This window comes from Ostrinia nubilalis, chromosome 6 (assembly GCF_963855985.1).
Source record: "Ostrinia nubilalis chromosome 6, ilOstNubi1.1, whole genome shotgun sequence".
Taxonomy (NCBI): domain Eukaryota; kingdom Metazoa; phylum Arthropoda; class Insecta; order Lepidoptera; family Crambidae; genus Ostrinia; species Ostrinia nubilalis.
The window spans coordinates 6,781,278-6,808,617 of record NC_087093.1 but is presented as its reverse complement, the minus strand read 5'-3'; the positions used below and the strand labels follow the sequence as shown (position 1 = coordinate 6,808,617).

The following is a 27,340-nucleotide window of genomic DNA, read 5'->3' as shown; positions in this document are numbered from 1 at the left end:
TTTTAGGTAGGTATGGCTTACCTGTCAAAGTTACAAAAAGATCTAAGACAGCTGTAATGTTACTTTAATATCTTCCCCATTAATTGAAAGCACCATAATTATTATTAGTAGGCACTAAAAACGAACGTATCGAGAACTTAAGTCTGTTCAAAGCCGGACTTAAAATTATACCACTTTCTATTTCAGGTTCATTAATTGCTCTATTTTCTTTTTAATTTATTTCTATCTATAATATTAAGTAGTAATATTTCATACCTACTCGTATCTTCTTCGTATTCTTAGCTAGGTAATTGCATTTTAAGTAGTTGTAAATGAGCAATCTACGACAATACATTTGAATTCATATTTCGTAGACTTACGTGTAGAGTTTGCTAATTTCAATTTCATGGGTAAAAAAGTTCTTAAAACTAATTATTTTTTGTAAATAAAGTCAATGTCAACAATGGTTCCCTTAGAAAATTAAGGTAAATAACATAATTTGTACAGAATACGAATTTATATTGTGCACAAAATTATTGATGTGGTGGGTTAGAATTGGAGATCGCTTCGCGTAAGGTTGCCGATTTTTTCACAGATTGTGAGTGCGTCGTAACTAATGCTGAAAACCACTTTTGTTTCGTTAGAGTTCCAAAAGTGACTTAAATGGGGCAACCTTAGTGTTCGTGTATGTGTAGTACACATTGTGTACCTTATGCCTCGCCACATGGCTTCGAGGTGTATTACCGTCGTCGTTTATCGTTCATGATTACTTTAATGCATGAACTGTTGTATTATTTTGAGTTTGACTGATTGGTCGATGGCACTTTTCTGGCGAGCAGTCCCGATCGTGGACACTCGCCTTGCAATGTGGCCGTAGCATAGAATAAGTTATCACGCCTGCAACCGGATTGGTGACACTGGCATCGGAATAAAAACCCAACCTCTTAACGAAGTTCAAGGTTTAAGTCACTTACTTAAAGAACCTTAAGGAGGCATTATTTTGTTTTAAGCTGGATTAATCACTGTACAATAAGTTTTTAATAACAATATTCATTTGTTAATTGCAATAGCCGCTTTCTTAAGGTATCGTTTAAGAAAAGAACCTTGAATCGAGCGTGAGTATTCCCGAAGGATTTTCCGATGCATACCTAGAGCCTGAAAATCTTACTCCTCCTTTTCAAGTTTAATTTAATTAAGGAACAAAGTCAAATTGTTCCTTTATTTAGGTGCTTATCTATGAAATTGCCGTTTTACATGGGGTATTTAAGAAAACAGTAGCTCTTAAAAACAATTTGCATTTTAGTAATTACAAACCCAAATATATTGTGTGTATAAGATTACTGCCTAACAGTAGCTTAATTTTGGAAATTATCCTACGTACTTACTAGGAATCTTGACATGGAAATAGACAAGTTTTTTTAAATTTTAGTCAGTACCTCTAGTAGGAAAAACCTTCGAGTTCGTTTCGTTGCGTATTCAGTGTCATCGAAAAATTTTGTATGAAAAATTAAACAGCGCCCCCTATATTATAGCCGCCCTAGGGGGCGCTGTTTAATTTTTCATACAAAATTTTTCGATGACACTTTGAATACGCAACGAAACGAACTCGAAAGTTTTTCGTACTAGAGGTACAGAAGTAAAAAATTGCAGACAAATTAATATTATACGGCAATTTCCTATCTAAGCATGAACTCATGAATTCGGGGGTAAGGGCTGTGGTGTAAGTGTGCGCACGTACCGCGCAGGCGTGAGCGCTCATTAGACGATGATCTCGCGGATGACGCGGCGCGAGCGCGTGTTGGGCGTGGAGTAGCCCGACTCCAGCGACTCGTCGTAGCTCAGCGACAGGTGCGCCGGCTTGTCCTCGCCGCACGCGTCGCCGCCGCCGCCCTCGTACGCCTCCGGTAAACCGCTGACTTCGTGGTATGGGGATTCTAGGGGATAAAACACGATTTCAACATTATCAACCAATAATTATGGGAAAAATATCAAAAATAACAATAAAAAAACACGGTTCGAATCCCGGGTGTGGCAAGCGAATTTAAATCTTTGAATGAAGTTTTCTTTCTTTGAGTATTTTCTATCTAGAGTATTAGGAGTACTTTCAAGTGGCATTTCAAAATTCAATCCTGTATTTATTGGTATAATTATTGGCTCTCTCTAATGAGTTGCATAACACTTTAGCTAGATGCACTTAGCGACCGCTTTCGCCGGCACCTTAATTTGAGCCGAATTCGGAGCTTTACGAAGACTTAACCCCGAGCCACATGACCTAACTAGCCACGCTTGGTTGTATTTAAAAGCTAAGTTAACGTGCTAACTGGGTGACATACTCTTGCGAACACTGAATATTGCGTTCAGCCAAACTGAAATTTGGTGCTACTCTGCGTGACTAAAGGCGCCTGTGAACGAACAGCGTGTTAACTAGACGTCAAGTCAACAAAGTTATAGTCCTCGGCACGAATCTTGAGCGCTGGGGGAAACATGCACAGACTGTTTTGATTCTGTTTCCATTAATCAGTAAAAAAGGTACTTCTGTGGACCTCTATATTAAGTCACAATAAATATTTTGTCCAGCAGTGGACGTCTTTCGGCTGAAACGAACGAACGAACGAAATACAGGGTGTTTGGCGCATCGTGTGCCAAAATGATTTGGCGGATAGAATGGGTCATTTCCTATATTTTCAGCCCCCATAACACGTTCCATGCCAGGCGGCTACTTTTAAATTAATGTTTTTAGTACTTTCACCAAAATACCCAAATCGCATCATTTAATTTCGATTTAAAAAAAAACTACTAGGCGCAGCTCTAAAGTAAATAATTTGTTTTGACGTGCATTAATGTAGGGTTGCATCAAATCTTAATTTACTGGCAAATATCATCTACTTTTTTTTTAATTCAGCTTTGAAGTTTTCCGAAAAGTTAAAAATGGACTGAACATTTAAGTTTACATAGGTATAAATTTTTTTTTAAAAGAGATAGCGATCTTCGGATTTTATCAAAACTTCTCTAGTCTATCCTCATTCAAACGGTATACTAATCTTGTTTAAATAATAACAACAACTTCACAAATTCTTTAAATTAGTGCATTGACTCTACTCGGACTGATTTGCGAAATTTGTGTTTATAGCCCCTTTTTGTGTGAATAGCACGTTGAACACCTAACAGGTAAAAATTATTTATCTTATGCAATGTAAAAACCTTTTCCCAATCGTTTTTCAATGTGGATTTCTTGAAATTAAAGACGGAAATAATTATTTTGATCGTTTATTAATTATTACAAATTTTGTTCAAAATGGCCTCGGCAACGTATACTCACGACATCTTCTTCTAATTTCGACTGTTTTTGTATGCAGCCACATTTCTCTTTTTATTACTACAAAGGCATTTTCTATTCGTTGTAGTTTTTCTATTGTTTGAATGCGTTACGTACACCAGTTCTTTAGCTTGTCCCCAGACGTAAAAATCGAACGGAGTTAGGTCTGGGGAACGTGCAGGCCACTGTATAGGGCCATGTCTTCCAATCCACGAGTAGAAAACGCCTTTGTAGTAATAAAAAGAGAAATGTGGCTGCATACAACAACAGTCGAAATTAGAAGAAGATGTCGTGAGTATACGTTGCCGAGGCCATTTTGAACAAAATTTGTAATAATTAATAAACGATCAAAATAATTATTTCCGTCTTTAATTTCAAGAAATCCACATTGAAAAACGATTGGGAAAAGGTTTTTACATTGCATAAGATAAATAATTTTACCTGTTAGGTGTTCAACGTGCTATTCACACAAAAAGGGGCTATAAACACAAATTTCGCAAATCAGTCCGAGTAGAGTCAATGCACTAATTTAAGGAATTTGTGAAGTTGTTGTTATTATTTAAACAAGATTAGTATACTGTTTGAATGAGGATAGACTAGAGAAGTTTTGATAAAATCCGAAGATCGCTATCTCTTTTAAAAAAAAATTTATACCTATGTAAACTTAAATGTTCAGTCCATTTTTAACTTTTCGGAAAACTTCAAAGCTGAATTAAAAAAAAAGTAGATGATATTTGCCAGTAAATTTAGATTTGATGCAACCCTACATTAATGCACGTCAAAACAAAATATTTACTTTAGGGCTGCGCCTAGTAGGTTTTTTTAAAATCGAAATTAAATGATGCGATTTGGGTATTTTGGTGAAATTACTAAAAACATTAATTTAAAAGTAGCCGCCTGGCATGGAACGTGTTATGGGGGCTGAAAATATAGGAAATGACCCATTCTATCCGCCAAATCATTTTGGCACACGATGCGCCAAACACCCTGTATTTTAGAGCAAATAAGATCTATTCCACTATCTACCGGTCAAAGACTACTATGGCTTTTATGTATTTAAATATGTACTCGACCGACCCCTTGTTATTAATAATACCTATTCCCATAAAAAAACATTTCATGGAAAAAAGGTAGCTCGTTATTCCCGAATATAAAATGCTTCCGGGAAAGCTTCTCATTTTTCCATTGGTTAGAAAGATCTTTTCAATTTCAAGAAATATTTGAAAACATCATAATTATCTGCATTTGTCCAGCCGTTACGTGATTAAACGCATTATAACGAGTCTTTTTAGGGTTCCGTAGCCAAATGGCAAAAAACGGAACCCTTATAGATTCGTCATGTCTGTCTGTCCGTCCGTCCGTCCGTCCGTCTGTCCGTCCGTATGTCACAGCCATTTTTTTCCGAAACTATAAGAGCTATACTGTTGAAACTTGGTAAGTAGATGTATTCTGTGAACCGCATTAAGATTTTGATGCAAAAATAAAAAAATAAAAATAAATATTGGGGGCTCCCCATACTTAGAACTGAAACTCAAAAATTTTTTTTTCGTCAAACACATACGTGTGGGGTATCTATGGATAGGTCTTCAAAAATGATATCGAGGTTTCTAAAATACTTTTTTTCTAAACCGAATAGTTTGCGTGACAGACGCTTCCAAAGTGGAAAAAAGTTGCCCCCCCCCCCCCCTCTAACTTCTAAAATAAGAAAATGAAAAATCTAAAAAAAACATAATATGATGTACATTACTGAGATCTAGTAAGTAGTTTTTTTTTAATACCTCGTAAATCGTAAACCGCTTATTACCGCGTAATCTTTCATACTAATAACTTAAATAAAAAATAATAATTTTAATTTCATAAATCAATGGTACGGAACCCTCGGTGCGCGAGTCCGACTCGCACTTGGCCGGTTTTTTATTCATTGATTCCAAAATATAACAAAAGGCTGTGGAAATCCTGGAAGTTCTTTGTCGAAGTTGACGTCTTCCAGCTGAAATGCTACCACCTGTAAATAGTAGATAGGTGGTGCACTCACCCATGTGTTGGTCCATGCGCTTCTTGGGCTTGTGCACGGAGGCGTAGGGGTCGGAGCAGTAGTCCTGGCGCGAGGGCGTCTGCGCGGCGCGCAGGTAGTCGGGCGCCGGCGCGGCGTGCGGCAGGCGCTGGTAGGGCGCGTAGTCCTCCACCGTGCCGTAGCCGCCGTGCGTCATGGGGTCGTACTCGTAGTTGCTCTGGCGCTCCAGCAGCTGGTGCGGCGCCATCACCGCCGCGCCGTTCGCCGCCGCCATCTTCATCTGCCACATCGAGTCCTGCGAGTTCACGCTGCCCCCGTTGTTGCTGTTCGTGTAACTGTTCTCCATGTACGGCCCTGGGAAACGACACAAGTTTGAGCGTGCACAACACGCGCGCATGCAGCCAACACCATGCCTGTGCGGTTTACCTTCGATGAAGACTGCTAGTCCTTCGTTTGCACAAGGAAAAATATTCGAAATTATGTCAATGCTAACTTTGTTGTGAGGATCGAGTGCCTAATTTAAGCGAAACAAAATCCCTTGGTATTACACATAATGAGGGTTTGTGCTCTGTGTAAAACATCATTAACGGGATCCTACGTCGCGTAATTATAAAAGTTTATTCTCTATTTATAATAAAGTCGTAATGAGGAGGTACTTACAATCGGATGTGGGTATATTTTGCCCGTGGTGTACCTGGGCGTGCGAGGGGCGGTAGGCATATCCCCCCTGCGTCGAGTAGACGGCGTCTTTAGAGTCGTCTATGGGCAGTGGCAAGTCCATTGAATGTTCGAGTGCCTTGTTTTCCATTCCCGCACATGGGTAGGAGTAGGGAGGCGGGCCTTGATTTTGGGATTTCATCGACTCCATAGCGGATTTCATTGAATCCAACTCGTGATCTTTCGTGCGTACTTTTTTCATTTCCATTCGTTTCGATCGACAGTAAAGGAATAACAGCCAAATGACCACCACTAGTACGACAAATACAATCATTGAGGTCATAACTGCTACCAGCATGTCTGGTTCCTTCCTTACGTAAGCCGGGCCAACTGAAAATAAAATTCCTCAATCAACAACACGTCTACGTTATTAATTAGCGAGCTCTAATTATTTTATTAAAACGTGCGCATTTCGTGGTTTATGAATATGCGAGTGTTAACAGAATTTTTAATAGCATCCTCCTGAAACTGATTGATAACGCTTGCAAAACAGAAAAAGTTTATGGTAAGCAGATTTTCGTGTTTTGTGTGCAAATGATTTAAGCGTGCAAATGAATAAAGGAATAAAGGCCTTTTTTTGTTTAAATTTTAGGGGAGGCGATTTTTAGGTTTTGCACATAATTTGTACCATACCAAAATGTAGGTTAAGGTAGGACGCCCAGTACAAGCTGACGCGTCAGCTATACCAAGCTATATGTACCTAATCAATCAAATCAATGACGAAAATAAGTAATTACCAACTGTATCAATTCAATACAATAATTTTAAATCTATTTGTGGTGTGTGAGATTTTACATTAGTAGGTACTTACCTACTTAAAAGTTGCTATACCAGTTTAGAGAAGGGACTTACTTTCGGCTTCAGTGTATTCGCTGCAGAACTCCTGGTTGACTTGCAGACAGAGCTTAACTCTTATCCTAGGGTTTAACTCGTCCAGAGGGGGATCGTTCATGTGACGACTGCTTTTCCTGCCAGGCTTGTTCGGGATTTCCAGCACCGACTCTTGAAGCATTGGCGTAGATCCAGAAAGCCTCAGCGGCATGGTATCCACCACCTTAACAAAAAATAATTGACTTAATACGTAGGATGTAATTAAATAGCTAAGTAGGTAACTAATTACTCCTGATGGCGTTGAAGGCAAATTAATAAATAAGTGAATTTCCTTTACATTTTCCTTTTGAGTGATAAATAATGAGATCTTAGTTTGATGTTGACAACATTGATATGACTTGAGTATTTTTATTAAATAATAATAATAATATTAATGTTTCTTTTGTAATCACACTAAAAGAAAGTTTGTGAGTGTGTGTGTTTGTTACTTCTTCACGTCTAAACGGCTGGAGCGATTTTAATAAAATTTGGTATGGAGTTAGCTGAAACCCTGGATTAGACATAGGCTACGTTTTACCGTGGGTAACACCCTGGGCGCAGCCAGTAAGTTATAATAATTTCTAAGAATTTATCTATCTATACTTATAATAAATCTGTAGAGAGGTCAATTCTGTACATGAAATATACATATTTTCAAAATAACTATCAGGGGGTGATTAGTGATCGATACTGATGCCAAAAATGCAATCAGTAAAATTTTTGTCTGTCTGTCTGTCTGTATGTTCCTTATAGAAACAAAAACTACTCGACGGATTTTAACGAAACTTGGTACAATTATTCTTCATACTCCTGGGCAGGTTATAGTATACTTAGGAATTCCCACGGGAACAGGAATTAGCGGAAAAATCCTTTTGTACGAATAATCTAAACCGCTTAAGTTAGACGCTTGAAATTTGGCATGCAGGTACCTTAGTAAACTTAAAGCTTAGTTACAACAGGATATTGCAAAATTCCCACGGAAACGGGAGTTAGCAGGAAAAAACATTTGTATGAAAAAATCTAAACCGCGTAAGATAGATGAAGGGGGTAAAACGGGATCCACGCGTACGAAGTCCAAGTTCCTCTAAATTATAATAAAAGCCGCATTAACATCCGTCACTTGTTATGAAGTAAGTAGGTAATTAGCGATAACACGGACTGAGGCTTTTGCCACCTTTTGCCCTCTGATTCGCACGCCCTAATTTCGGCAAGTCAAAGAAATATTATCACTCATCCCTCGGGAACTGTAATACACAATATTAGCAAGATAAAAGTAGCCCGGGGAATCGCTCTATTGATGAAAAGTTTATAGATTCGTATCAGTATACAAAGTTATTTTAGTCATTTAAAGTTAGGAATCAGGATGCATAGTGCATACCTTGGTAAATTCTATCTTCTTTTAATAAAGTTGCCTGAACCCTTGATTGTTCAGCCTTTGTGTGGATTAATTAAGCAATTTGTAGACTAACTGTATTCCAATTATAAGGATAAGGCGATTAGAATAATTATAGGTGGATAGCAAGACTTGTAATTAAATGCATACCTAATATAAGCTCGCTCCAAGAACTAACTATAAATCGGAGGGTGCAATCAAAATAAATATAATTATAAAGTATAGTTATGACGACGAAATTAGGTACCTAGATCCTTCTCCGTTTTGCTCAACCAACTTTTTCTCTTTTTATTGATCCTTCAATCCTTTATTACGATGTTATTTATGGTTGATATTTCTGTCTTACCTGCCAGCCGGCCGATCCCGCGACTCCTCCAAGTCCTTCTGCCACCCCCATGAGCGCCAGACACGTGGGGCTCACGCTGAACGCCACGGTCTTGGTGCTCGGGTCGTACGTCACTTGCTCCGGCGCAGGGATACGGTCCACTTTCGTCGTCACCGTGATCTCGTTCGAGTAGTTACTCTGACCTTTCGTATTCACAGCTTTCACCTACACAATACACAGCACGTCAGCACAATGTCAATCACTCACACACAATAAAGTGCGAATTTTTCAAGCGTGATAAAAAAACCACAGCAAACACCACAAAACATGAAAAAAACTCATATCATCTAGGCAAGATTACCTTGAAAACAAATGTCTGATGCTGTCGGTTGCGAGAAAATGAAAAAATAAAATAAGTTATTATCTAGGAAGAAATACGAGTAGATACGTCTGCCTACTTGCCGCAGGGGCAGGGGTTCTATCTATTTAAGTATATTGACATTCCCAGACAATGACGACGATATTTCGACGGTCCCTACGTATATTAACGTATCTGAAAACGGCCAATTTTACAGGAGAGCGGTTTGAAGGTTTAAACATGTGTAGCTCGCGTTCTATTTATCGTACATTGATGAAATTTGGTATAATAGTTTTATATGAGGTATATTTTATAAAACATGAAGAATTATCAAAAAATAATCACAATAAGTGTATTATTTGTCATTTACTCACTTATACAACGGAAAGTTTCTAATTGCAAATGACGTAAGCGGTACTTGCTGACTTTTACGTTGGAGTAATATGTTTGTTTAAATTATTAACTGCCACATAAGTAATTGTACACGGGAACAAAGTTCAGCTACTACTAAACGTAACTCTCACTCTAGGCCCATAGTCCTGCTCGACGAGACATAACAGCATCCCGCCTCGTTTCCCAGATAGTTGCATATTGGAGGCACTTCAATACCTTAAGATTCCTCCTTATCTAAGGGGTCTTTTGACTGAAGAGTACCTGTAGAACCGCTTAATTCTCTTTGTCAATAGTGCCGGCTAGGTTTGACAGCATGGCATCGAGTCCGAAGATCCACATGGGTCTTTTTTGAGTTCGATCTTGTGGAACATTCGATACGACTGGGTACTAAATGGAACCCTTTTCAAGGGCATGGACATTTCAAGGTATCATCTGCCATGCAGATAGTTTCATCATTACAAGAATATCCTCATAACTTTCAGAGCCTCCCTTCCAACAGCGAGGCGGCTTGCCTGGGCGCCACAGATGTCATTATGGTTGCCCCAGGCCAGGGACCACATATTATATTTAAAAGCATCCCTGACACCTTCACCTGACGCCCACATCACTGTCAAAGCTAAGGGCCAGATCAAATATCTAAGAGTAAGGTCCTGTTAATCACCAGTGGCACCAAGTAGTGAGTGCAAATACGGTGACCTTAATTATATATAACCAGTGGCAGCTCGCACTTTTACCAATTCGTCGCCGTGCGTATGGAAGACAGCTTGCTTTTTCGTGGCTGCTTCCCTAATTTAGAGGTCCGAAAACTCTATGTCGGAAGGCTATAAAGAAAGGCCGGGAGCTCTATACTGGCACCCTCAAAAGCATAATTCTGTACAGGACTCCCATCTAAGGCATCACCCTCGTAGGCAAGGGTAACGCTGCCCATCTTCTAAGACCTTAATAGGCCCAGAAAGTCTATAGGGCTACATCGTTGGCTTTAACGAAGCGTGAAGAACGAGGTGAAAGCTCCGCCTTAGGAGGACAGAGAGGCCGTTTGACGTGAGACTCGCTAGACTGTGCTGTAGTCTAGTAGTTGATAAACTACCTCGCCATAGCTAAGTTGGGTCACTTAACCTTATTCGCACTCGTGCAGAAGTTTAAGGTTGCTCGAACGATCGCTCCATGACGGGGCACGGATCCTTCGAGCTCTAACTGTATTGTGGTGGCTAGGAGCATAAGGCACACCATATTCTTGCGGGATAGCATAGTCAAAGCTATGTGGACGATAACAAAACCTGGGTGGTAATGAATCACGTCTATCTGAGAAGACAAGGTGCCGAAAGAAGCTGCGGTACGATAGCGCGACTACGAACTAAGTGCGGGTGCATTTGAATTCGCTCCAGGGAAGGTGACAGTATGATTGCCTCCTATCTTCCTTCCTTAGTAATGGCCAGCATAACGGGGTCGTGAGGCAGCACGGGAGGCATTGCATAGGCCACCACCACCGTCTGCTGACGGTGAGTGTGTGTACGGGAAAGCTGTATACTTCTAGCTGCTCTGGTCCCAACTGTCGCCGTGTAGGCGGGAGTTCTTTGTCCGGAATCTCAAAGTTAGCACTTATAGCGAGTGACGGGGACATCAGGGTATTTTTAGTGGGTATACCTCATCCTTCTGACGGGTATGTATGCAATATCATGTAAGCATTATCATGTAATAGTAGCTTCTAACTACAGTTAATTGAAAGTTTTGTTTGTAAGTGTTACCTGCTTATATTTATTTCTGAATGCCATAATATGCTTGATAAATAAATAAAATAAATTTTACGATATTTTTACAAACTTGTATCTTGTAAAAAGTAGCATAGGAGAAGAACTTGGTTGCATTAAGTCTAATAAATGACCCTAGATACTTCAGTCGTGTTGTATATCATATTTTATATTGTTTTGTCTTCACTTTCATCTCCACCAGATATTGCTAAAATACAATTTCTCAGCGTAAAACACCGTTACTGGCACTTGCTTATAGACATAAAACAAACTTTTCCAAAGTAAAACATTTATAGTGGCAGTTACGGCTAGAAGATACTTTAATTTTCCGACGTAAAAAAAGTGCCACCTACTTATAATAGTAACTTTAATTTTCCCTAGTGAAACAACGCAACTACCAGATTCCTACAGTTAATTGATTAATTTGCCGTTGGTATAATGTTGAGTGAAATAAATTAGGTTAGAAACCATAATAATACCTATTTCCTTCATAAATTACGTATCAATTCACTCGATCTGCGCAAATGAAAGTGGCAGTTGCGGGGCTGGGCGCGCGGGGTTAAGCGTGAGGTCCAACGTAAAATTTCGTAACTCCCACTAATGCAATTTTACTGCGGAAATCGTTCTAATTTTGTAGTTGCGGGATTTGTTTTTTGACGTTTTAAGGTTCAATTTGAATAAAAACTGTATGTTTTTTGAACTGAGCCGTAACTGTTGGGTCCTCTGAAGGTTTTGCAAACAAAAACGGCAAATCACGGAACTGGTAGATACTGAAATGTACGTAGGGACCGTCGATTTCCCTCTACACCTTGCATTCTAAGCCAATGGAAATTGTCTAATCTTCATAAAAGTGAATGAAACTAATCTCATGAATTTGTAAATAAATCATATTTAATTAATTTCAGTTCTATTGACTGCCGTCTAAAGCTTTTGATGGCAATGTTAATTATGTATTTTAGAACACTAAAAGTGACTCATTAGATAGCAATGTCGTAGATATTACTAATGTAATTATTTTACATTTAAATTACCAAGTTATGTTAAGAATGTACATATACATTTTAGCCATAATAACGTTACGACTCTATTTAGCCTAAAATAAGGTAATAACGCACAGTACTGTAACCAGACTTTTTAAGTCGTAAAATAATATTTTTACAGAATGTTGACGAACGAACGAAGTCCATAAAAATCCCTAGCCATAAAATTTGCAATTTAATTATCATCTGGCTATGTAAGTAATCAAAAATATTAACAATTCATAACCAATCTAGGCTTAGGGCGAGTTCTACAGACATAATCATACATTTTAAATTTTGGTTCGAGACAAAGGGAATATAGCATAACTCACCTTGAACGTGTATGAATTTTGTTGTTCTAATTTTGTGACGTTGCAGGGATTGGCTCTGCCGCAGTCGTATTCCATCCACTCAAAATCTGATTTATCCGCGGCGCAATCGGAGCTCACAGCGGCGGAGGCTCCGTCCGCGCGGCGGGCCATCGCGCGCCGGTACCTGACGAAATATTTCGTACTCGACAGCCCGCCGTCGAAGCCTGCCTCCCATTTCAGCGTGACGAACGAAGGGCCCACTTTCTGGCTGACGAGCCCACTTGGCGATTCAGGTGCGCCTTTCGGCTGCAACCTAATCTGAGGCCGAATATTTCCCAGCATATTTTTCACGCTGCAGTAGTAGTCTCCGTAATCCTGGGGCTTCAGGGATTTTATTTTGAGGGCGCTACGATAGGAATCGTTATTATCAGTCGTAGTATTTATTTCGTAGTGCCCGTCGGAGGACATTTGCAGAGGCGACGTGTGGGACCCGTAAAACCATTGGAACTCGGGTTTCGGGTAAGCTTGAACTCTACATAATATTTCGGCTGTTTCCATGATATCGTAAGCGACTTTGTGTTGCAATTTTATTGGTATCGGTTCATCTGAAATAACAAAATATACAATGAAATGACATAGTTAGCTTGATCAATTAACCACGTTCAGTTAAAGGTAATTATCCTCAATAGAGTGTAATAAAACTGAACTAATTTGTGAAATTGATTAGTGTAAAATGTATGCAATTTGTAGATACTATTATTTAGTTTTCATAACCCCCTATAAGAATCTATTCAAGTTGTATGGTTGGAAAAGTTCGACGAGAAATGTATTGTATTAAGTTTTGAACTTACGCTCTATTCGAAGATGCATTGTGGAATCCACCCTCTTCACTTCGTTTTCGTATGTGCAAGAATATATGCCCCTATCCTCGGGCAGCAAGTCGTTAGTGTTTGGCCTCGCCTTTCCGTAGAATCTCAAAGTACTTTGGACATTAAACACAGAGTTTCTGCCCTCAGATACATCTGTTGTAATTTCATACATATTTGTATCTAGACTTATTTCAGCGTTATCTTTAAACCATTTAACATGAGGTCGGGGCTTGCCCAGCGCACTGCAGGTCACAAAGAAATCTTGTTCACCAGCACGTTTCGTCAAATGTGGCTGTAATTTTGCTTGGAATCGAGGTGGTTGATGAACTTCAAGAGTAACTGAAGCTAAATCTCCGTGGCCTAGTTCATTAGTGGCTTGGCAGTGGTAGACTCCTTCGCTGCCGAGATGTGCACTCGGGATGGTGTATTTATTTCCTGTGGCAAGAACCCCGGGCTTTGAGTCCAACGACTCTATGTCTCGGAACCACCGGTATTGTGGCGCCGGCCAGCCCGGAGGTTTGGCGCTACATGTGAGGGTCACCCCGGTTCCTTCCTGTGCGACAGGGCGGTCTGGACTGATGTGTGCCCGGCCAGGCTTATGTCTCACCAGAACCGCGACTGATGCGCTACTGGAACGTTCCACGCGCTTGCCGTTCATAGATGATATGACGTTGACAGCTCGACAGATATAAGTACCGACCATGTCAGCGTTTACTTTTGTGAGCATAAGGGTCTTCCCCTTTTGGTGAAAATCTGGCCTACCCTCCATAGTCCATTCTATGACAGTTGGCTCTGGGTTAGCGCTGACTTCACAGTGTATCTCAACTGTTCCGCCTTCTTCTGCTTCGTAGGTCTTGGATTCAACAGTGACACTAGGAGGGAAGAGGACATCGAGATAAATTTCTTTCTCTCCAGGGTGACCGAGGCCGTTATCTGCGCTGCAAGAGTATGTTCCAGCATCTTGGATAGTGACGCCCTGAATGGTGTGCGTGAACGAATTGGAGATATATTTTCCGTTCCGAGTCCATCGCACGGAGTTAACTTGTGGCTTGGCATCGACTTTACACTCCATGGTTGCGCTGCCGTCGATTTCTACTCTAAGAGGGTTTTCAGGGCCGACTTCGATGCGAGGGAAATCTGTAACAAAAATATTACATTACTTATAACATAAATGATAGATTATGCTTTGTACTATGATAAATCTAATACAAATAGATAGGTTTTTATGAGCTCAGTCAAATATTATTTGATTAAAGCATTTCTATATTATCCCGACTTGGGACTGAAACCCTTTGCGCTCAAAAGCAATATTGCTCTAAAATATGAAATTAATACACCTTATAATTACACTAAACATTTCATCATTTTAGGCAACAGGGAGCGGCGGAAATTTAAGGTCGTTGAGTGTAAATAAGGAAATCAGCTTCGTTACCGGTATAAAATGTTATCGAGTTTCAAATTTTCAATAATTTGTATATTTAGCATACACACGTGCACGTGTTTATATGGCTTTGTATTTTGGTAAAATTCTAGTTCAAGTAATGTCTACCTTTAACTAGGCCAAAATCATAACTTGTTTGAGACAATATTCCAATTTTATTCTTCTCTCGCGAACAAGTATTAATGAACCATAGCGTCTGCTGACATAACATTCGATCGGAGATGGTTTATTAGCATTATATACGAATAATAAAGCAAGGAATCAACTTTATTATCGAAGAATAAGGTTAACAAACCAGTCAAACAAAACTACATTTATATTTTTAGAACGAAATGCTGGGTAGGATTTTATTTCCGCCAAATTCCTTTCACCTTTTCATCCCACACATTAGGTGTATCGACAACTTTTTCCGCAAAAGCGTAAGTTGTAAAAGTGTTTCAATTTAGTTACAACATAGGGTTCTTCAAATCGACGTATAAGTTGTTCGTCTGATTTGGTACGCGTCTATATTTCTTTTAAAGCTGTCAATATTTATATCATCAAATAAAGTGTTTGTTTCAATAAAAAAATATTTGTTTTGCAATGATTTTGTTTGCCAAGTATTTGGTATCAAATAAATATCATTTCTTTTTGTCTTCATTTTCCTGAACAGCTTTGTGGTTGTATTTCCCCTTACCTATCTGTTCAAATATATCGTGATTATTTTGTTTGTTTGATAGGTAGGACTATGATTCAGATGATTGAAAAGTAAAGATTTATTTTGTTTGAAAAGTTGAGCAACCGGTTAACAGCTATACCGCTGATGCAATTTCGGGCTGGTGAACTATTTTGTAAATTTGTAGTACTAACTTTATATGTGCTGTTTATTTTATCGCAGTGGGTATGATGCAGTAGGAAACGGATGTTCCGAATAAACGATTTATGTTTACAGTAACTCACATGTGCGCGAGTACGCGCATCAGCATCATGCCTTCAATCCAGGTCAATTGATTTGATAGAAATAGTCTATGGGATCTGGAAGATCTCACATCCAAACTCCTGTGTGATTATTGCGGGCATCTGTTTCCTAGTTTTCTTTACAAGCACAAACAAATGGTTGCTTTTATTTCGCAATTCCTGAAATATTACTGTAGTTTTTACTTGGTGGTGGTGATCAAACTTTATTATTAACGACGTAATTATTTCCTTTAATCTTACTAATATTTAAATGCGAAAGTTTGGATGTCTGGATGTTTGTTACCCTTTCACGCAAAAACTACTGAACGGATTTTGATGAAACTTTACAATATTTTGTTTTTATAACCCAGAACAACTTATAGGCTAATATTATGACGATCTGTGACAGACTAAATTTCACGCGGGTGAAGCCGCGGGAAAAGTTAGTTTTCTATATTTCAGTACATTAAATATTTAGTTTTTTATAATCTATCGTCAAATGATGTGGCGATAACATACTCATTTATATTTAATAAGTAAAAAAATGTTATGAAAACAATATTATACTTACTTAAGTACGTTATTATTACAACAAACACTAACATTATTATTTTATCTCGGTAAGAAATTGTGGAATCTTAGAAATAATTTCTTGATTCTGGAAACTTGTTTCAAAAGATAACTGTTATTTTATAAGAAATGCTTGATAGATCGAGAAAACAAAAACTTTATTACTTGTGAAGATGTTGATAATTATTTTAATTTAGGATCGTGAAAGTTGTGGTTTTTGTTTATTTTTTAGTAGGTATAAATGTATTATACATATTATGTACAGGCGACTACGATTCATATCTTTGAATTTCAGCATATTTGATATAGACAAAATGTAGAGCCAATAGTTCGGAGAGAATTAGGGGAAAGTAGTACGAGTTGATCCCCTGGGGTAAGATGATCTTTCGCGATTGTGCTGAAACCACTAACGTCATTTAGTTTCTTTTACTGGTAAAACATAGCTCTGGACACATCCCCGCCTCAGTCAAATCGTAATGGTGGCATGAGCGTATAGGGTACGTACTTGGTAGATGTATCTCCAGGTAGATGTATACGAAAAGAAATCCGATATCAATTTCACTGCATTTATTCACCACACAGCGGGTAGGTAAACAGTCACAATGCCAGTACATACGTTGAAAGTTCATACAGAAGGAGTATGTAATAATATATGACGAGCATACAAAAATACAAGAACGATCGCGAACGGTGTTACTGAATTTCAGTCGCACAATTGCACATCGAGCGGCGCGCGCGCGTCACGAACGGGTTGCGGAGTTCCACTGGAGCATATTTGTTATCCGCCTCGTGTGACGAGCGCTTAGCGTTTACCCGTGTCGATAATGCATTGTCGATACCGATATCGATGATTCAATACAAATGCAAGAATTAGTTTTAATAGTTATATTAGTGTGTAAGTATTAATATTTTAAATCTAGGTTAGTGTTTTATTTATTTTAAGTTAGTTTAATGTTTACAATTAATTTTGAAGTTGAGTTTTATGGATTAAGTTTTAAATTAATTTTGAATACAAAAAGTGCTAGACTGTACATAGTAATTTGTACTTTAATGTAGGAATATATGTTAGTAGCCTACAAGCGATACATCGAATTTGACGAGAAAAAAGAAAAATTGTGTACTTCTGATCTAAAATAGGCATGACTTTGAGCTTATGTTACTTTTATTCAAACAATGTTAAATGTAATTACTGTTGTCGTTAGGCTTTCTATTATGTTTAATTTTAATATTTTGGTCATAAAAACGTAGCCGCGTACTTGTAGATTATTTTAGCAAATATTTAACAAAAAGTAGGACTTGGGTCAAGATGATCCCTTCCTATATGTACGAGATGATCCCTGGGAATTAAAACAAAAAAAGTCAATGGAGTAGGTAAAGGGAAGTGAAATAAAAGAAAGAGAACTTCATATAACTCACCTGAGTCTGAAGGAGATGATACTGAGTGGCTGTACTGAACAGAAAAGTTTTCAAGCGATACCAAGGGTGAAGGATGGATAAAATGTTATGCATGTGGAAAATGGGGCCATAAAGCATGTGCTGGGGTAGAGGGTGATGAAGCAGGTGAATTTAAAGCCAGCCAAAAAGCGTTTCAATTATTTAAACGCTTTTTAGCAGGTACTAAGAAAGAATTAGTTATTTTCGTTATTTAATTCGTAAATGTTTTTCTTTTCTAACTTTTTAACGATTTCATAAGTGCCACTTGTGGTCTAAACTGAATAAATATTTTTGATTTTGATTTTGATTTGTTCGCATAATTAGGTACTCCGAAAGGAATATAACCAGAAAAGAATAGATCATAGAACAGAATCATAGGGATCATCTTACCCCTACCTGGGGGATCATCTTACCCACAGGGGTGTACAAGATGATCACTTTGTAAGGTTTTGCAAAAAATGGAATATTTTAATGAAACCTCAATTAATTTCTGGTTTTGAGTATAAGGAAAGTTGGATAGATAAATATACTAGTAGTAATCGTCTTTATTTTTGGTTTACCTTGAAAAATATGTATTTTACAGCGATTCCCGCTTAAGGGGATCATCTCGTACTACTTTCCCCTAACTTTATTCTGTGTGCAACTCAGATAATATTGTATACCCACACCCAACTAACAGACACCGAGTCACGGCAGTAACCTACGATTACGCCAGAAACAATCTGTCCGATGGGGAATAAGCAGTAGTATTGAACGGGCATTAGTTAGATCTTAACTTGCCACAGTCCCAGTACAATACTAATATAATTTGATACATAATTATGAAATTATTTCTAGGCACGCCAACATTCAGGGCATAGACATCACGAATGTATCTTGATTTCATTCGATTTTTGTGTGTTTTTTATTCAATACCTTTATGACCTTCAGTTACCTACTTACCTACCTACTACACTATAAAATATAAGTGAATTGAAATGGGTAGATCGAGAAAAAGACAAACTTCTCAATGTTTAACGGACAATTTAAGAAATACAGGAAACTATTAATAATATTTTGTAGTTTAATAAAAAAAAAGTGAATAAATTGCATGCTGTAATTTTTGTCCAATGAGATTTTTTGATTATTATCATCAGTATTACTGACATACTGTGTGAACGTGTGTCGTTCACAGCAGTGGAAATAGCCTAGATCCCAGATGACTGAGGCTGTTTGCTGAAAGCGTCGTACAGTCGACATCAAAAACATTTTAAGTGCTCAGAAATATCTTTGCAAATGGAGCAAAGGATAAGATTTGATGGCACAGAAACGTTAAGATCTCTTTGTGCACTTTCATGGGACGACAAAGACTCTTTTAAAGAAGCACTTAAAGTGTAAAAATATTTTGATGTCGACTGTACCTCCGCTTGATAGCTGCGGGCCACTGATCCTAGACGTCTTAAATTTGCTCACGAGTCCCTACTTTGAAATGGAACATTCCCCGTATTTTAGGATTCTGTAAGAAGTGAAACGGAACATAGGTACCTACCTACATAATAAATGAGTGCCTATTAAATTCGGTTCAATTCAATTTCAAATAATAATACTGCCACTACTGATAAGTTACACTGCTCGTCTGCAAGAAATAATTTAGGTAATGTATTTTCCAAAAGTGAAATTGTATGGTACATTGTGAATACTAAATGGCTTATTAACTATTATTGATTTTACATTAACGCTTTATTCAAAGGGGATCGTCGCATTCATGAGCTCAATAGATATGGGACTTATACGATAATGATCGGTGTAGGTTATTACATAAATACCGCCCCTTAATTAATGAAACTCAATACATTTTACTGTCTCAAACTACGATTACTTTGTTGTGGAGCTTCGTGATTTTCCTCTGTTAAAATACTTAACACTCTACGAGAATCTATTAATAATTGCGAATAAAGCATTGGAAGTTTTGATTGCTATTGTTTCCTGGCCGAACTATGAGTAGTTCCGATGACGTATTTCGCATGTTTCATCCACATTCAAAATCTAATTTGTATACTAATTTCAAGATAAACATAATTTGTACATATTCCTAGGCGAGTAGTAGGTAATTTGAAAGTTTGTCTCTGGGATATTTCCTAATCCTAGAAAATAAAACACTTTTTTACGGTAGTAATCATGTTTGGCATCCATGTTGCTGTTTTACACAAATAATTAAAAGACAGAACTTATTTCCCGTTTGATCCAGCTCGGACTTGGACATTTTTTTGTAAACATGCGGACTGAACCGCGGAAATGTGAGGTACCCTTTTATGAAACGCAAAAGGACGAAAATGGCATTCATACCGAGCCAATTTTTAAGTGAGGTATAAAAGTGCCCAATAAATGGAAATATTTAGAGAGCATTAAAAATGTACAACGTAATATGAGAATAATAACAGGAGAAACCATTTGCAAAATGCGTGTATACTACCGACCTACCTACTTTCATACTAAAAAGATGGTGTAGGTATATGGATAACCCACTCTTTTGCTTCATAAATCAATAACACTATTCTATTCTGTAAGTTTTTTTGCTGAAACAAAATTCTTACGTCATTACAACACAACCACTACTAGGTAACGACTAAAATAAAATAAATATGGAGCTAAGAATCAAGTATGACAAGAAGACATATAAAATAAAACTTTTCTTTATATGCTGAAGAACTTTTGGGTTATTACAATTACACGCTGTATGTGCGAGACAGAAGTTAGTTTCACCCTAAACAAGCGTTACAACTTGTTTATTGAATAGCGAGGTTTTCTCGAATAAGTACTTTATAACTTTCCTAATATGATAAACTACATTTATCAGAGTATTGCGGTCGGGCTTGGGTTTGAGAGAGTGATTTGATAATGACACTACAATCCGACAGAGTTGTTAACGGTGCCAGATTGCGGGGATTAATTAGTAATTGATTTTAGTTCCCTAAATAGTCTCTATCCCAGATGGTGCTTAATGAAATCCGGTGGAGAACTTTATACACTATTTATTACCGGTCTTTACACGGACAGGGAAAAACTTCCGCGCTTTCGTCCGGCCGTGAATACGCGTCTGGATTTAGCTATATTAATATTAAAACAGGTAAAACGTTTGTCGGTTTATAAATGCGCTTTAATTGTAGGCTTGCTGGTGTTCAGATTTTTTTATATTCTACGATTGTGACGAATGTAATGGTGTTTTAATAAGTATGGTGTTCTGACAATGCCGAGAGGTCACATGTTCATCACATTCGTGTGCATGAACATAATATGTGTGTATTTACATTTTATTAATGTTATTCTTTTTCGTTTCTTTTCTCCGCCTTTTTAGGATGGATTAAACATCTGTTATGCGGGCCTCAGCCAATCATTATTATAAGTACTCACAGTTGACGCTAAGGTCGACGGTGGCATCCAGCTGCTGGCCCTCGGGCATGGCGCGGTTCCACACCACGCAACGGAAGGTGGCGCCGTCGTGCTCGCGCGCAGGCATCAGCGTCAGCGTCGCCACCGACGCCTCGGCGCGCGTCTTGCCGTACGTCACCTCCGCTTCTAGGGGGTACGTCGACCCGTCCTTGTACCATCTGTAACAAATTTTTGGTCAAATTTCCAAATAGGCGTAAAGATATTGGGTATTTAACACTATTTCGAAAGCACCACTTTTTCAAATTATCAGATGATTTAAAACTCAATTAGTTGTCAATCAACTATAAAACTAATTTGAAATTAATACAAATTACTCAATTATGTCATAAGCTTGAACTGCCATACAAAAATCATATTTTTACAGTTTTTAAACAGCAAGTTAATTTATTGGTGTCGATTTTATTTAACGCATAATTCAGTTTTTTTACACTGCCGACGTAACTGTAACGCGACTTGAATGGGACTACGTTTCCATATAATGTAGCTGTAGGTAATTTAAATCGTCGCATCGTCGTCAGTTTAAAATGATAGGTTCATTATTATTTTTAATATGTACCTGATTATACCTACTTATTTCTTCTTTTCCCAATTATAGAAAAAAAGGGTGACTGAGATGATCACTGATCTTTTTCCGCCTTAAAAACATAAGGCTTTAAAGTAAATTCACTTTGATCTATACAAGCTCCCATTAAAATGTCTTCGGAGATTGAGAACTGTGGTTTAAGTAATAAATATCCCATCAAAAACAATACTTGTCAAAAAAACCAAGTCTCGCTACTCAGTTGTTCTACGGTAAAAAGTTGTGAGATCCATGTAATACCAAGTCCAGGCCAGGAAATCTTTAACGTTTTACATAAATTATTGACTTGGCCATCGCACTAAATAATTTAATTTACACGTGTTTTCATGCGATGGCCAAGTCAATATATTTATGTAAAACGTTAAAGATTTCCTGGCCTGGACTTGGTATTACATGGATCTCACAACTTTTTACCGTAGAACAACTGAGTTGCGAGACTTGGTTTTTTTGACAAGTATTGTTTTTGATGGGATCTCATTTCTTTTTGTATTTTGTAGACAGCAGTTATGTATCTAGAAAACTGGACCGAAATTGAAAAATTTTACTCGACTTGGCAGTTGCACTACCGTGCCCCCAAATCTCATTTCTTTTTGTATTTTGTAGACAGCAGTTATGTATCTAGAAAACTGGACCGAAATTGAAAAATTTTACTCGACTTGGCGGTTGCACTACCGTGCCCCCAAATATTTTAGTTTTTCCTTGATTCATACACCAAACACTACTTATATTCCAAATTTGAAGCTCCTAGGTCTGCTAGAAGTGCCTTAGAATTTTGATGATCGGTGAGTCAGTGAGTCAGTGAGTCAGTGAGTCAGTGAGTCAGTGAGTCAGTGAGTCAGTGAGTCAGTGAGTCAGTGAGTGACAAAATTAAGTAACTTTGACCCGTTATAATTCTTAAACTACTGGTTCAAATTGAATGAAATTTTAAATATACCGTGTCTTTACAATGCCTGCATAGCTAATGAAAATTCAGCCTTCTAGTTTTATCCACAACGAAGTTACAGGCGGTCGAAAATGGCCTTAATTGCTTCGAGAAAAGGATGGTACGGCCGTGCCGCTTTTTTGCTCGACTTGGTGGGGGCACTGCCGTGCCCCCAGATAACTCAGTAACTTGATTTATTTCAATGAAAAGCATAGGTCGGGACTACTCGTCTCAAACAGACTCTAAATGACAAATGCAAATGAAAGCTCTATCCTTTGGGCCTCAGGCGGATAACAAATCTATCTATTCCATTATCCTATGATACCGCTATGTCATTCGTACATACCCTACATCTCAATTTCCGAGAACCCGTATGAAAATCGTTGTTAGAAACATCAAAGCATTTTTATATTAGATGGAAAAAACTAAGTACCGTAACAGACGTGGGTACCTAGTTTACGTTCATTGAGGCAGAGACCAAGATTAATGTAAATGTATTTTATAATCCCGTTTTATATTTCTAGGGAAATTACCGAGAAGGTTAATGTTACGTTGTACTCTTTGTTTTGCCATTAACTTTTACGAAGCAAAGACACATCTAATGTCTGTTTAATTACTTGGAAGACTGAAACGCAGCGAAGTAGGTAAGTACAAGGGCGATAATTTATTCGCGTAATTATTTCAAAACATAACCATGAGACCGTTAGAGATATCATTATAATTAGGTCTTTATAATTAACTTGGACTCCGTTATTGTTAATTTATATAAAACAAACTTAGTTCAAAATCCAGATATTCATACACCCACGTAATAACCTCCTTCCTTCAGGACTTTTCTTCAGGACTTCCAAGGTTGCGTATAAAGCCGCTGGAAATGACAGTGATCTTTTCTTATGAGATAATTACGCACAACCGCGTTTCGTTTTTCACTTGTGGTGCTTTGTCGGCTCCCAACAATGTAGGGTCGCGGCGTCGCCGGCCATTCTGGCCGACCGCCCGCCGGCTTCGTATCCTTGCCTTTCTCCCTAACTCTAATTGAATCCAACTCACTGCCTACGCGAAATTTATCACCACATTTATCAGCTTTTTATCTTGCCTGTAGGCCGTTCTTAATGTGTAATAATGGATAAGGTGGAGAACGTTACCCATAGGTCCGTAATTTTAGATTATTAGCCCGATATTTCTATCGGCAGAAGAATGGGAACTTCTTTTAATGAACTTAAAGCATGAAATTTGAGCATAATTAACGTTAAAATATGGACCCCAGTGGCTATACAATTTTTTAGGACCAGATTAAGAATCTATACATAATTATTACAATCGCAAAAGTGGGGAAGAATGAATATAATTTTTTGCCCTTCACGCAAAAAATGGAAACAAAATACATCAATTACTTATTTGCCCACTTTACATCGAAATAATTAGGCATCTATCCTAAGAGGACGAATTTACGAGTATGACCAAAAAAGTATTAAAATTATTACGTAGTATGAATGAGCAACGATATTATTTAGATTGGACCACAAAAAACCTGCCTAGGTTTCTTGTAGCACCAGATTTTCTCGTAGCAGCTTAACTTATTAAGGCAATAATTAATTTATTTATACGGGCGACACACTAATAAAGTATTTTATACGTAGTTGTCATTTGTTATTTTGCAACATAAATACTATAACGTGCTTCTTTTGATTTACTAAAATTTTAGGGGTATACTTATTCTATGAATAAATCCTAATGAAAATGTGTTAAAAACGTATATTTTCGAAGATTATTATGATTGATGATAATCATCAATCTTAATCCTTCAAGCTCCGCGAATCTAGACACAATAGATAATCAATTGTTATGACATTAATTAATGCCGTCTGGGACTCAATCGGTTAATAGAGGTTTTTTCCAAAATAGTCACCCGGTTATCTAGTCTTTTTGTACATAATTTTCATTGATCGTTTATTATTTAAATAAAACTAATGTGATTATATTGATATTTTTTACTTGTCTTAGGTGTTATTACACGGTTGTTTAACTATGGCGAATTATTTTGTAAGAAAAAATAATTAATTAAAAAAAGTAATGCCATTCGTACCATACCACCTACAAGGTGGACCGACGACATCGTAAAGGTAGCAGGGAAGCGCTGGACGCAGGCCGCTACCAATCGATCAACATGAAAAGCATTGGGGGAGGCCTATGTTCAGCAGTGGATGTCCTATGGCTGAAATGATGATGATGAATGCCATTCGATTCTTTGAAGGTGGTCTTGAATTCCAGGAAAACAAAAGGAGCGCCTTGTAGTCTGATCTGTTCACTGTACTAAGTACGATTTAAATGGACGTCGTCCTGACGTTGCTTATTGCTGATTATTAAACGAGGATGTACTCACTTGATGGAAGGGTCAGGCGAGCCGCCCGAGCTGGAGCAGGCCAGCTTGAGCTCGCGGCCCTCCTGTGCTTGCGCGTGCGGCCCTGGAGTTAGAAGCGGCGCGCGCGGCAATGTTAGCACCACTAGCGCGTGTCCCTGCAAGAAGGTTTTATTTGTAGACATTTGAAGTCTTGAAAATAACATGGAAACTTCGTAGAAGTCCTGAAACTACTGGACTGAACTGCTGACTGAACTATAATAGTTGGATGATATATTTGATCTCATTACGTTGCAAAACAGTTACAAGTACAATATAAAAACAAGTAACATTTGCAAGTTTCATACTTATTTTCTTTTGAGACAAATGAGAGAGATAATGAGGATTGATGATGTGGGCTCAATTTTTGCAATCTTGAAATATGAAAAATCCTGACACTAATAAGTTTGAAGTAAGTTGCAATACATATGTTTGATCTCGTTAACTGAAAGACATATTTCTTTTTTGTTATTGACAAATTACAGATTAATACAGATTGAAGACTTATTTGATTAACTATTCTAGTTACTACTCTTTTTCCATCCAAGAAAAAAATCAAGAAAACTCAAAAACCCGAACTCATTGCGGACAAAAGAAAAAGAAAATTTCCGGAAAAAGTCAATAAGCCGGACACATCCATCCATACCTGCGAGTGCAGTGTGCGCCCCGAGCCGCCCGCCTTCACCCGGCACTCGAACCGCCCATTGTCGCGCTCGTACGATACGTTAGCCACCATCAGGTCGTAGCGGCCCTCCTCAGGCTTGTACGATATTCTGAAACAATGTGAAATATTGTCGTCGTTATTCACTTTAATTTTATTTATTTGCAATACTGCCGCGGGTAGTTAAAAGGGCGCCTCAAACACCAAATCAAAACGTAGATAAAAAAGTTTCAAATAATTTTTAATTTTGGCTGCCCTTGAGTTTAACTCACATCAGAAAATAGTGTTACATATGTGCCTTTTCAACTATCGAGGGCAGAATAAATATGTAGGTAAGTGACCTATTACAGTCTAGGCATCGAAATGAATATGAAAAGGAGTAAAATTCTAAACAGAATAACTCGTAATTAGTAATCATAAAGGTATTAAGTATTTCATATTGGTATTATAATATAACGGCTCTGTCTTCAGACATGACACGATTCTTTAAGGACTGTACAAAGAAGAAACCCAATTAATCAGATTCAACGTTAACATCAAAGGAATGTTTAAGTACTCTACATTAGTAGGTAATATCATGTTATACGATGGATGTATATGGTCAGGTAACCCTTCTGACGCAAAAAAATATTGTAGGTTGTTCATTCATGTATTTATTTAAGCACCTATCTAATACATAATTGGACAATAATAATTTTACCTCAAAAATGGTTTTACGTAACAGCTCATTGAGATTACTGTTTCTCATTATTAACATCTCGACTTTGTAATAAAGTAGGTTGCTGGAAGAAATGAGAGTTAAGCTCTTTGTTACACAGAAACAGGCACTCCCGCGGAATTTGACGGATACTCTAATATAATAGATAAACTCGTTCCACAGGTCCGTTTGCGGATTTCGGTTCTTTACAGAAAGACTATCGTGAATCCCTCGAGGACTGTGATATTCCCAATACAAACAGTAGCTTATGCTGCTCTACAATATCGTAACTTTCATTAAGGAAACGTTTGAAAACGGATTTGTTGTTTTACAGAAAATCAAGAATTTCTATTTTATAATTTTATTCCTAGTATTATTCACCTGTATTGATTAAAATCTATCGAAATCTACTAGAAATTGGCCTCGAATGTTGTGACGTAAATTCAATCTACGTCATACGTAATGTACGAGCGCGTAAGATTATCCTCGTTGTCTTCAACTCTGTTATATTTTGTTTCGTGAAAATGATTTGTGCGTGGACAAGAAAAGGAAAAGGCGCGATAGCCTAGTGGCAAAAACGTCACCACATGTACATTACTTTTGAGATATCGGTGCCGTTGTCACGGAAAAACATCGTAAAACCTGAACACTACCATACACGTAGGTATTCAAACAAAAACCTGAATTGTATTCCTGGAAATCTGGAAATTTTTACCTAGTGATATTTGCATCTAGTGAAGTCATAATCGCAGAAATATGATAGCAATGCTACATGTAAGGTATTTCTCGTCTTTTCATCAAGGTTTCTAAGAACAGAGCTTAGTTGCACTAAAATTACATTTAAAAGTAGTGTCAGAGATGAAAAGTCTTTGAAAAGTTTTATTTATTTGTAAAGAGCTTAAAAAGTCAACCAGAACTTATAGAGGGAGTATGGAATTCCTGCTCACTAGATGGACAATC

General features: G+C 37.8%; 1 protein-coding gene across 1 annotated transcript in view; it reads right to left on the bottom strand.

Moving 5' to 3' along the window:
- Nucleotides 1–1,536: 1,536 nt before the first annotated feature.
- Nucleotides 1,537–27,340, bottom strand: part of LOC135072479 (hemicentin-2) — a 91,020-nt gene continuing 65,216 nt past the window's right edge. Inside the window, exons 3-12 of the mRNA XM_063966404.1 lie at nucleotides 25,669–25,795; nucleotides 25,008–25,141; nucleotides 21,084–21,280; nucleotides 13,295–14,449; nucleotides 12,465–13,048; nucleotides 8,636–8,839; nucleotides 6,879–7,080; nucleotides 5,970–6,356; nucleotides 5,331–5,663; nucleotides 1,537–1,913 (exon numbers count right to left, since the gene is read on the bottom strand). Coding sequence (XP_063822474.1) covers nucleotides 1,738–1,913; nucleotides 5,331–5,663; nucleotides 5,970–6,356; nucleotides 6,879–7,080; nucleotides 8,636–8,839; nucleotides 12,465–13,048; nucleotides 13,295–14,449; nucleotides 21,084–21,280; nucleotides 25,008–25,141; nucleotides 25,669–25,795 — 3,499 coding nt within the window. The 3' untranslated portion in view covers nucleotides 1,537–1,737. The remainder of the gene's footprint in view (nucleotides 1,914–5,330; nucleotides 5,664–5,969; nucleotides 6,357–6,878; nucleotides 7,081–8,635; nucleotides 8,840–12,464; nucleotides 13,049–13,294; nucleotides 14,450–21,083; nucleotides 21,281–25,007; nucleotides 25,142–25,668; nucleotides 25,796–27,340) is intronic.